Genomic DNA, 12,500 nt, shown 5'->3' with positions numbered 1-12,500 from the left:
ATATATATATATATATATATATATATGTATGTATGTATGTATGTATATGTATGTATGTGATTACGATCAATTTGTACACACAAAACACACGCTAACACTCACGGATATATATATATATATATATATATATATATATATATATATATATATATATATATATATATATATATATATATATGTGTGTGTGTGTGTGTGTGTGTGTGTGTGTGTGTGTGTGTAAGAGAGAGAGAGAGAGAGAGAGAGAGAGAGAGAGAGAGAGAGAGAGAGAGAGAGAGAGAGAGAGAGTCTTCATTACCCGGTAGTTGCAAAGTTCGTCCATAGACTAAGCATGATTTGTCTCAGACGAAGGTCGTTTTCCGCCGTGATATCTGTGTGGTTTTCCGAGAGGGGTTCAAACGGTTGGAGAAGAAGCCCACCTCGGAATAGGTAGTAAAGATCGTCACCATGGCTTACCCCTAAAACAGAAATTCATTGGTGAAAATACTGGGTTGAGATGATATGAAATGGGAATAATTGATGTTTTCTACAATAATTACGAGAATATATATTGCATCTAAATATCTAAAAACATACCTAGACCTGAATACACACACACACACACACACACACACACATATATATATATATATATATATATATATATATATATATATATATATATATATATATATATGCATATATATATATATATATATATATATATATATATATATATATATATGTATATATATATATATATATATATATATATATATATATATATATAATATGCATATAACTATATATACGGGTGTTTATGTGTGTGTTTCTGTGTATTCATATATATATATATATATATATATATATATATATATATATATATATATATATATATATATATATATATATATATTTATATATATATATATATATATATATATATATATATATATATATATATATGTATGTATATATATATATATATATATATATATATATATATAAACATACATATAAAGATACATAAATGAATATACAAATATGTATATATGTACAGTACAGTATGTGTGTAGTTTTCAACTATTCATCTTTTCTTTTCACAATTTAGCTATAAACGGGCTTCAACAACACAGCTCTTTGCAAGGCTTTTTGGGTACTGAGTAACCTAATGATATACTTTATGGACTTTGTTTATACAAGGGTGTTGCTGGTAGATAAGGCTTGTAAATCTAGGCTTCGCAACCACATCCACAGCCGAGCAATCAGTAAGTATTTAGTTAAATATTGAGGGTAAAGAGGTATATTGTACTTTAAAAAAGAAAAAGAAAAAAATCCGTTGAAATGGTACAATCCGAGAGACTAATCTCTCATGCTTAGCATACGAGGGGAGCCTGCACCACTGCAATAAGTTGCCAAAACTGATGATAGCAAGGTGTTATCCTTTCTAATTTCAAGGTAGAAGGGAATAAAAGTAAAGATTGAGAACCTCATTATGATATCAATCTATTTAAGGCACAGGTGATATAAACTTAATAACAATAAGAATGGGCTTAGAAGCTTTGCACCTATCTATAAAGAGATAAGAGTGCCTTCAACCAGGAACCTCATATCGGCAACAGTCACGTCCCTCAGCTGGTTTTAGTGACATAGCAGTTACATTCCTATCTACGTATATTTAAACACGAGACTAGAAAAAATAAGTAAACTAATTGACAATTCTATTCTGCATTTTTTGCCATCAACTAACATTCACAATTCTGTTTATTTCATACCAGCTGTGTTATTTTAGGTTCCATTTTTGTGTATAGTACTAGAGATCATAGATATACACCATGTACTACCACTTATAACTATACCTAGAGACATTCACGTAAAACTAGGTCTGGTGTTAAAACGTTGAAGGTATTATTATTATTATTATTATTATTATTATTATTATTATTATTATTATTATTATTATTATTATTATTAGACTAGCTACAACCCTATCTGGAAAAACAGGCTGCTATAAATCCAAGGGCTCCAAAAGGGAAAAATAAAGCATATAATAATAAATAATAAACTACAAAACAAGTAATGAACAAATGAAATATAATATTCTAAGAACATTAATAACATTAAAATAAAAAAAATTGATATATAAACTATAAAAACTTAAAAAAAAACAAGAGGAAGAGAAACGAGATAGAGTGCGTTCGAGTGTTCTCTTACGTGAAACTAGGCTTAAAGTTGAAACATCAAAGGGGTTATAGTGAAAAAAAAAAATATGGTAAAGGAAAAATCGGGAACATAAAATATAAAGCATGTTTACGATGTTCAATTGAAAAGGAAATATTTATTTGAATTAAAAAAAAAAATGTGACTATCAACTCTTCTAGTCAGCCAATGGGGAACCACGATTTGCAAATGTAAACAAACTTCTTGCCAGTTTCCGCTTTTTTCAGACAGTTACGTTCTGCCCTCCGTAGTCCGTACCGTCACGGTTCAGTGTTTCGGATGTATTTCTCAAAAGTGATACTGTCACGGTTTAGTGTTTCGGGTGTATTTCTCATAAGTGATACAGAAAATATTCCCTTTGAATTTGTTTACTGTGAAATACACGAGAGAAAACGTCTTTCAACGCCAGGCAATAGTTTCACATTCGACGTCGGCTGATGCCCCATCATGTGTCGATAACTGATGAAGCGTAGGCAAGCTCTGCCTAAGAAAAACCATTTTTGAAAGTGATCAGCGCCCACATACCTAATGCTGATGATGTGTGTGATTTTGGACTGAACCAAGCTTTACTAGATACTGTAACTAGAAATTCAAACTAACTTCGGAAAACATTCAAACTTAACACAAGTAAAGCACCAGACGTCATGAAATCTGAAATTCAGTCTGAACTTAATCGGGAGCTGAAGTTGGCTATAGGTTAATTCGGTCAACAGTGTCGGCAAGCTGTATGGAATTTGCAAGATAAGATTACCTTTTCAACATTGAAAAAGTCCGTTAGGACTGAAGTCTGGTCTCGTTCTGATTCGTAGACATGATTATAAAATATATAAAATAACGTTTTGTGTGTTGAATTCCTTAGTTTTTAATGTATTGGTATTTAAATAGACATAACTAATGCACCAAAGCTATAAGCTAATATACGATGTACGGGATATAAATGTCATGCATTTTATGTGGTGTAATGCCTGTTTATAAAGCCCAATTCCGTAGACCTATACATCGCAAAATAAAATGTCACTAGCTTTCTTTGCATCAGACCAACAGTGCAGTTATTTAAATCAAGATGATAATGACCAACACTAGAAACCAGTGGTAACTAATGAATGCAAATTCTTTGTTCCCATCAAAGAACTGGTCAAGTTAGTTCTGCTATAGAAGGCCAAGTCTTGTGTCGTACAGTAGGAAACGTGTCAAAAGAGAGCTATGAAATCGGGCTCCATATATGGAGTTACCGCGGGGAACGGGTTAACTTTGCTTTTGTTGTGTTGTGTGCCGGGCAAAATATTTTTGGGTGAGATAGCCATGACGTTCTGATGGAAAACATAAGGCAGTAATATCATAAATGTGTAAAATATTGCCTGAGCTTCAATAAAACTTTACCAGGAAGGTTATATCATGCATGAAGTGTGTAGGTGCCTAGGCTAGGAAGCCTAGCACTCGTGAGGCTCGATATAAATAGCCAAATCCACGACAACAATGACATAATATAAGAATCCCTAGCTAAAATTTTAAATAGCTAAAGTTATTAAAGCAAATAATGCCGGGAACGGTCGTTCTGGCTAACTAAATGTACAGAAAGAACGACCGCGTCCATGACGCCATCCGGCAAAGTATTCCTATTAGGACGGTCTCGTCACCCACCCAGGTACGTGGTTACTACTATTTTTTTTTTTTTCTATTTCTCTAAGTAAATTTCATTTTCATGTATATAGTGCCTATCCATTGTTCAAATCTATGTTGGTGTAATTTTCTTTTTATCAATAATTTTATGATTGTTGTGCTTTACCATTTAAAATGTTGAAATTAAACACGCAGTCTCTTCTCTCGGGCATGCGGTTACAGTACTTCCCTTTACCTGTGACTCTGTGACTAAAACTTCCCGTGTTTAAGTAGGCCTACATTGTGTTTGTTTATTGGACGCAGATCTGCTTATGACTTCTACTATTGATTAATAATATGAATGAATTTTGTACTTTTCCATTTAAATGCAATCATATCTTATGCTATCAAAGTCGATGGGTAATGAAGAACTTTCGATTTCTTTCGTGTGTTTTTTTTTTCTATTTCGGAAGATACTTTCTTAAACTGTTTATTTTGAGTTTAGTGAGCAATACACAATAATTACACAGCTCAGATTACAGTTGTCATGTTGAACCAGGTCAAGTTTTGTCTTGTTGCACATAAGTTAGCTATATATACCGTAGCCTGTGAGATATGATATATTGAAATTTTGTCACATGAGCCAGCGCTGTGGCCAAGGAGGCCACATACGGCTTGATAGTATGAAAATGAGGTTAGTCGATGAAATTTCAAGGTTATATGGAGAACTGATGTAAAAAAAATAACTCCTATTAAAATAGTGAAAAAAGAATTAGAAATACCAGAGTAATCTTATAAGATCTAGAGTTCCAGAGTTCTAAACAATGGGAGGACATCAGCTGTCTACATACAGATAGGAAACAATAAGCTCCGTCCAAGTACTGTGACTTTTATTCAAGGTTTAAGGCGCCATTCCTGTCTTTAATTTAACGCTCCACAGAATAGCAACACTTTCCTTGAACAGTTGCGAGATACTTCTTTTTTCTTTAATCGTTCTTACTATTGCTAGGAATGGGAGAGGGAGAACGAAAGGGATAAAGTACATTACTGATTATCCAGCACTGTGGCCAAGATGGCACGGCGCAAGTTATATAGTATGGAAATTAAGTAACTCCACCATAACAAATCCTTTTTGTAATTTAGGGGAAATTTTGAATAAACAATGGACGTATTATTATTTGGATGGTATGATGATTTTGCACTTAGATGGGAAATTAAGCATATAGGGGAAAGTTCTATTTGATTAGTAAACGCATTTATCCCTTTCACCATACTTTGTGGGGAGACTGATTTGTCTTCTTCTTCTTTAAATTGCCCAGAGCTTCTCTCCGGACAGGGGCTTTTTGACGGTGCGTCTAGCCCCTGTGATTTGTCTGTCATATGTATTTGTTTTATCTGTCATATGTATTTGTTTATTGTTATAACCAATTACGTTATTGGGCTATTCTGGCCTGCAACTGGCATTGGTCCTTCACATGAACAATGAATCCGAAATCTTATTGAGCTTGGTCTAATTGTTTTGAGCAAGTCGTGAGAGTAAAAAGTTCCTTATGCTTCCTTGCAAGGGGAAGGTCTCTCTCTCTCTCTCTCTCTCTCTCTCTCTCTCTCTCTCTCTCTCTCTCTCTCTCTCTCTAGCTGGAAAAGCAGGGTACTATAAGCCCAGGGGTTCAACATGGAAAATAATCCAGTGAGGAAAGGAAACAAGGCAATAAATAAAATACAAGAGAACTAATGAACACTTAGAATAAAATATTTTAAGAACAGTAACATTAAAATAAATTTTTCATTATATAAACTACAAAAACCTCAAGGAAAAAAGGAAGAGAAATAAGATAGTATAGGGTGCTGAGTGTATCCTCAAGCAAGAAAACTCAAGTTAGTGTAAGACCTTGGTACACAGGCTATGGCACTATCCATGTCGAGAGAATAATCGTTTGGTTTGGAATGTCCTTCTCCTAGAAGAGCTGCTTACCATAGCTAAAGAGTCTCTTCTATCCTTACCAAAAGGAAAGTAGCCCACTGGACAAATACAATAGTTAACCCCTTGGGTGAAGAAGAATTGTTGAGTAATCTCAGTGTTGCCAGGTTTATGAGGACAGACGAGAATGTGGAAAGAATAGGCCAGACTATTCGGTGTATAGCCTATGTAGGCAAAGAAAAAATGAGCTGAGCCGTAACTACATAGAGGGATCCAATATAGTAAGGTCTGGCCTGTCAAAGGTCCCAATAACTCTCTAGCGGTAGTATCTCAACAAGCGGCTGGTGCCTTGGCCAACCTACTATCTTTGTGTGTGTATGTGTGTATATGTGCATGAGTATGCATTTGTGTATGTGTGTACATGTGTATGTGTATGTATGTGTTTGTATTCGTAGGCCTATATACTACATGTGTACTGTATATGTATGTATATATAATTTCACTAAGCTGTAGGAAGGACCAGAAAACGAAATTTTGACCTGAGGCTTTCGTAACGAATTTGTCATACCTCCTCCGGGCCAAGTAGTACTAAAAGATAGTAACAGTTTCATAGTCGCCTTTGTGAGAGTAGTAAAAAAAGAAAGAATATAAAAACATAAAAATTATTACACAGCCGGTTTAAAAATGATTAATGTTTCAATACGTTGCTTACAAGCAGTTTGTCAAATTTATACATTCCTGGGCTATAGCTGCTGATCAATTCTGCCCGATTTTATAATATTGCTTTGCTTGTTTTGCTTGTTTTGGGTTTAAATCCAACTCTCCACTGAAGTCGAGTGAACTACTTCTCGGGCGGGTCCATATTAATCATCTAACGAAACATTTTCATTATAACTTATACAATTCTTTGATTGTAGCATCTTCTAAATCATATGATCTTGTGAAAAGTAATGTCTTTAGTTTCTTCTTAAATTCAATTGCTCCCTTTAGGTCCTTCATTTCAGTTGGCAGTTTATTATAGTGTCTAGGCGCACAGTAGCTAAAAGCCCTTTCACCAAATTTACTATTTGTTCTTGGTTCAGATAGCCTATGTTTGTCACTCATGTGTCCTATGTTAACATTTGTTTCTAGTTCTAGTTTATTCAGGCATTCTTTTAGATATTTTGGTTCAGTATCTTAAACCTTAGTAAGAGTAGCTTGTATTCAATTCTCGCGTTTTATTACTATATATCCTGACAATACAGTATTTCTTTTGCTCCTTCCCAATTAATGGTATGATTACATTATATTTATGTTATTTAAATCTGGTTTCGAAATCTTTTCCAATTTTCTGACAAATCGGCCAAACAAAATACAACAGTTATCACCTTCTTTGCTTAAACGATCTACCATTCACAGTGTGTATACTTTCGACTTACGGGAAAGGAGGAAGTGGTCATGAATTCATACACGTCATTGCCACGTGACGTCACACTATTCTTATGTCAGTCCAATTTCCTTCTCCGCTCTTAAAGCTTCGTCTTCAAGTCAAGAGTATACTCATTAATGAAACACACTTGTAATTATACTCTATAGTCCATTTCTTTTAGCGAAGCATATTTGCACCGACTCGCAGCGGTGACCTTTTAGCTCGGAAAAGTTTCCTGGTCGCTGATTGGTTGGACGAGATAATTCTAACCAATCAGCGATCAGGAAACTTTTCCGAGCTAAAAGGGCACCGATGCGAGTCGGTGCAAATATGACTCGATAAAAGAAATGGACTCTAGTGCCATAGATCCTGGAGGGCTGGCCAGGTATCAAATAAGCTGTGCCAAAATGCCATATTGATTATTTGCAAAAAGCGAGGCGTAATAACATCTGAGATGAATAGTAGTATTGCTATGCTATGTATGAATTCTAAGATATGGATTGTAAAGATCAGTGCTTATCATTTGTTAATAGTGTATTACCGGAAAATGTTAGTATTGATAGAAAAGATGAAGTAAAATTGATAAGTTATTTGTTTTAAAACAAGTACTTAAGTTTTGGTACATAATTTAACATATCCACGAAATATTTTGTTGAAGGTGTGGATTATTCATTTTTAATGTATATATATATACATATACATATACATATACATATACACACACACACACACACATATATATATATATATATATATATATATATATATATATATATATATATATATATATATATATAAATAAATACATATACTGTATACAGTATGAACTTACATATACAATATATATATATATATATATATATATATATATATATATATATATATATATATATATATATATATATGCGTATGTATGTAAATATATCTTGTGTATACACACATAGGTATATATATATATTTAATATATATATTTATATATATGTGTGTGTGTATTAAATATTAAGCAACAGCTATTTCATGATTGATACCGAATTGATTTGACCTAGAGATGGATTTATACCCAAAAGGGGAACTACACATGATTAGTTCATCTTCTCGGACAAGGATTCAGAAGCATCATTTTAGATTTTGAGAGAAGGAGGACTCTGAGAAATGTAAAAAGCTATAGAGGTGCAGATATTGGTAGTGATCAGATTAAAACTTAGTTCACTTATTCCTTTGGGTATCAAAAGAAATCTCTCTTGATTGCTGGTACAAGGAACGAGAGGTATAAGTATAAGGAGAGGGAGACCAAAGCGAAGGTGGATGGACTGTATGAAGGATGACCTTCGATCAAAGGGATTAACCGGTGATGAAGTGTGGGACAGAGGTAGATGGAGAACGCTGGCCAGAAACATCGACCCCACATAAAGGTGGGAAAAGATGCGGACAAAGAAGAAGAAGAAGTGATGGAAATGGAGGTACAAGGAACGAGAAGGGGAGGGAGACCAAAAAGAAGGTGGATGGACTGTATCAAGGATGACCTTCGATCAAAGGGATTAACCGGTGATGAAGTGTGGGACAGAGGTAGATGGAGAACGCTGGCCTGAAACATCGACCCCACATAAAGGTGGGAAAAATATGCGGACAAAGAAGAAGAAGTGATGGAAATGGAGGTACAAGGAACGAGAAGGGGAGGGAGACCAAAAAGAAGGTGGATGGACTGTATCAAGGATGACCTTCGATCAAAGGGATTAACCGATGAGGAAGTGTGGGACAGAGGTAGATGGAGAACGCTGGCCAGAAACATCGACCCCACATAAAGGTGGGAAATGATGCGGACAAAGAAGAAGAAGAAGTGATGGAAATGGAGGTACAAGGAACGAGAAGGGGAGGGAGACCAAAAAGAAGGTGGATGGACTGTATCAAGGATGACCTTCGATCAAAGGGATTAACCGGTGATGAAGTGTGAGACAGAGGTAGATGGAGAACGCTGGCCTGAAACATCGACCCCACATAAAGGTGGGAAAAATATGCGGACAAAGAAGAAGAAGTAGTGATGGCAATGGAGGTACAAGGAACGAGAAGGGTAGGGAGACCAAAAAGAAGGTGGATCGACTGTATCAAGGATGACCTTCGATCAAAGGGATTAACCGGTGATGAAGTGTGGGACAGAGGTAGATGGAGAACGCTGGCCTGAAACATCGACCCCACATAAAGGTGGGAAAAGATGCGGACAAAGAAAAAGAAGTAGAAGAAGAAAAAGAAAAAGAAGAAGATGGCATTAAAATATGAGTCATTGTTAATGATAATGTTATGTTTTCCTATTCCTGGATATAAGATATATTTTCATAGTTCACTTACAATTTCCTTGGATATTGGGGTTGAGCGCATGACTGATAGACATTTGACCATGGTAAAGCATTTCATATCTGTAGGTCTTTACAGCGTCGTGTTGGGCATGCAAGGCCGACCCAAAGTCATGAGGAATCTTGAAGTGGCGATCGCCCATCATCTGACAATCTAAAGATGCTTTAAAAATTGATGCTCTGGTACAACTCCGTTCCATCAACTCTCAATCTCTGGAAGTAAATGTCTTTAATTCTAAATTAGTCTGGGATTCTCTGTTTTTCAATTAGATATGAAATTGGGCAAAAGGTCTCTATTGAGACACTTTGAAAGCAATCGACAACTTAATCTTCAAAAACTTCTTTTTTGGCAGTTTCTTATGGTATGGATAGCTTCCCTACGTTCCTCATTCGAAATAAGAATTATATAAAGGTTAGAAAACAAGAATATTCACTGTGAGGTTCGCCCAGTAAGTTTCACGTTTTCTGTCTTTTACTCAATATATTAGAAACAAAATGTTGGCTCAGTCAAATTGCGGCTCATTAAACCAAGGTAATACTGTTTAGGTTTAGGTTAACAAAGGTACACTATAATTGGTTTAACTGCTCGTGTCTGCCTAATCTTTGATTCAATTTCGATATACACACTATATTCACAACTGATTTCTGTTCCCCCACCCTTCCCCTCCCCCTTCCCATCTCTGAATTGCTAGACTTAGCAATGAGATATAAGCATCAATGCTTTGGGTCTCAGCTTGCGTTTAATGACGTGATTGAAGCAGAATCAGTCTCAGAAAGGAGTCTCACTTTGTGTTTATTAACATGACTGAAGCTGCGTCAGACTGAGAAAGGAGTCTCGGTTTATGTTTAATGACATGACTGAAGCGGCGTCAGATTGAGAAAGTGTCCCAGTTTGGGTTTAATGACATGACTGAAGCTGCGTCAGACTGAGAAAGGAGTGTCAGTTTATGTTTAATGACATGACTTAAGCTGCGTCAGACTGAGAAAGGAGTCTCAGTTTGTGTTTAATGACATGACTGAAGCTGCGTCAGACTGAGAAAGGAGTCTCACTTTGTGTTTAATGACATGACTGAAGCTGCGTCAGTCTCAGAAAGGAGTCTCACTTTGTGTTTAATGACATGACTGAAGCTGCATCAGACTGAGAAAGGAGTCTCAGTTTGTGTTTAATGACATGATTTGACTGAAGCTGCGTCAGACTGAGAAAGGAGTCTCAGTTTGTGTTTAATGACATGACTGAAGCAGCATCAGTCTCAGAAAGGAGTCTCACTTTGTGTTTAATGACATGACTGAAGCTGCGTCAGACTGAGAAAGGAGTCTCGGTTTATGTTTAATGACATGACTGAAGCAGCATCAGTCTCAGAAAGGAGTCTCACTTTGTGTTTAATGACATGACTGAAGCTGCGTCAGACTGAGAAAGGAGTCTCGGTTTATGTTTAATGACATGACTTGACTGAAGCTGCGTCAGACTGAGAAAGAAGTCTCAGTTTGTGTTTAATGACATGACTGAAGCTGCTTCAGTCTCAGAAAGGAGTCTCACTTTGTGTTTAATGACATGACTGAAGCTGCGTCAGACTGAGAAAGGAGTCTCAGTTTATGTTTAATGACATGACTTGACTGAAGCTGCGTCAGACTGAGAAAGGAGTCTCACTTTGTGTTTAATGACATGACTGAAGCTGCTTCAGTCTCAGAAAGGAGTCTCGGTTTATGTTTAATGACATGACTGAAGCAGCATCAGTCTCAGAAAGGAGTCTCACTTTGTGTTTAATGACATGACTGAAGCTGCGTCAGATTGAGAAAGGAGTCTCGGTTTATGTTTAATGACATGACTTGACTGAAGCTGCGTCAGACTGAGAAAGGAGTCTCACTTTGTGTTTAATGACATGACTGAAGCTGCTTCAGTCTCAGAAAGGAGTCTCGGTTTATGTTTAATGACATGACTGAAGCAGCATCAGTCTCAGAAAGGAGTCTCACTTTGTGTTTAATGACATGACTGAAGCTGCGTCAGACTGATAAAGGAGTCTCAGTTTGTGTTTAATGACATGACTTGACTGAAGCTGCGTCAGACTGAGAAAGGAGTCTCAGTTTGTGTTTAATGACATGACTGAAGCTGCGTCAGACTGAGAAAGGAGTCTCAGTCTGTGTTTAATGACATGACTGAAGTTGCGTCAGATTGAGAAAGGAGTCTCAGTTTGAGTTTGATAACATGACTGAAGCTACGTCAGACTGAGAAAGGAGTCTCAGTTTGTGTTTAATGACATGACTGGAGCTGCGTCAGTCTCAGAAAGGAGTCTCGGTTTATGTTTAATGACATGACTTAAGCTGCGTCAGACTGAGAAAGGAGTCTCACTTTGTGTTTAATGACATGACTGAAGCTGCTTCAGTCTCAGAAAGGAGTCTCGGTTTATGTTTAATGACATGACTGAAGCAGCATCAGTCTCAGAAAGGAGTCTCATTTTGTGTTTAATGATATGACTGGAGCTGCGTCAGACTGAGAAAGGAGTCTCAGTTTGTGTTTAATGACATGACTTGACTGAAGCTGCGTCAGACTGAGGAAGGAGTCTCAGTTTGTGTTTAATGACATGACTTGACTGAAGCTGCGTCAGACTGAAAAAGGAGTCTCAGTTTGTGTTTAATGACATGACTGAAGCTGCGTCAGACTAAGAAAGGAGTCTCAGTCTGTGTTTAATGACATGACTGAAGCTGCATCAGATTGAGAAAGGAGTCTCAGTTTGAGTTTGATAACATGACTGAAGCTACGTCTGACTGAGAAAGGAGTCTCAGTTTGTGTTTAATGACATGACTGAAGCTGCGTCAGACTGAGAAAGGAGTCTCAGTTTGTGTTTAATGACATGACTTGACTGAAGCTGCGTCAGACTGAGAAAGGAGTCTCACTTTGTGTTTAATGACATGACTGAAGCTGCGTCAGACTGAGAAAGGAGTCTCAGTTTGTGTTTAATGACATGACTGAAGCTGCGTCAGACTGAGAAAGGAGTCTCAGTCTGTGTTTAATGACATGACTGAAGCTGCGTCA

The 12,500-nt window shown here is 36.4% G+C and overlaps 1 protein-coding gene across 1 annotated transcript in view; it reads right to left on the bottom strand.

The window, feature by feature from the left end:
• Positions 1-12,500, bottom strand: part of LOC137652865 (carboxylic ester hydrolase-like) — a 17,315-nt gene that overhangs the window by 1,502 nt on the left and 3,313 nt on the right. Inside the window, exons 2-3 of the mRNA XM_068386258.1 lie at positions 9,465-9,615; positions 296-455 (exon numbers count right to left, since the gene is read on the bottom strand). Of these exons, the coding sequence (XP_068242359.1) occupies positions 296-455; positions 9,465-9,615 (311 nt within the window). The remainder of the gene's footprint in view (positions 1-295; positions 456-9,464; positions 9,616-12,500) is intronic.

The sequence above is a fragment of the Palaemon carinicauda genome, chromosome 14 (assembly GCF_036898095.1).
Source record: "Palaemon carinicauda isolate YSFRI2023 chromosome 14, ASM3689809v2, whole genome shotgun sequence".
NCBI classification, from domain to species: domain Eukaryota; kingdom Metazoa; phylum Arthropoda; class Malacostraca; order Decapoda; family Palaemonidae; genus Palaemon; species Palaemon carinicauda.
Note: the sequence above shows the minus strand (reverse complement) of the source record. Positions and strands in the feature narration are given on the sequence as shown.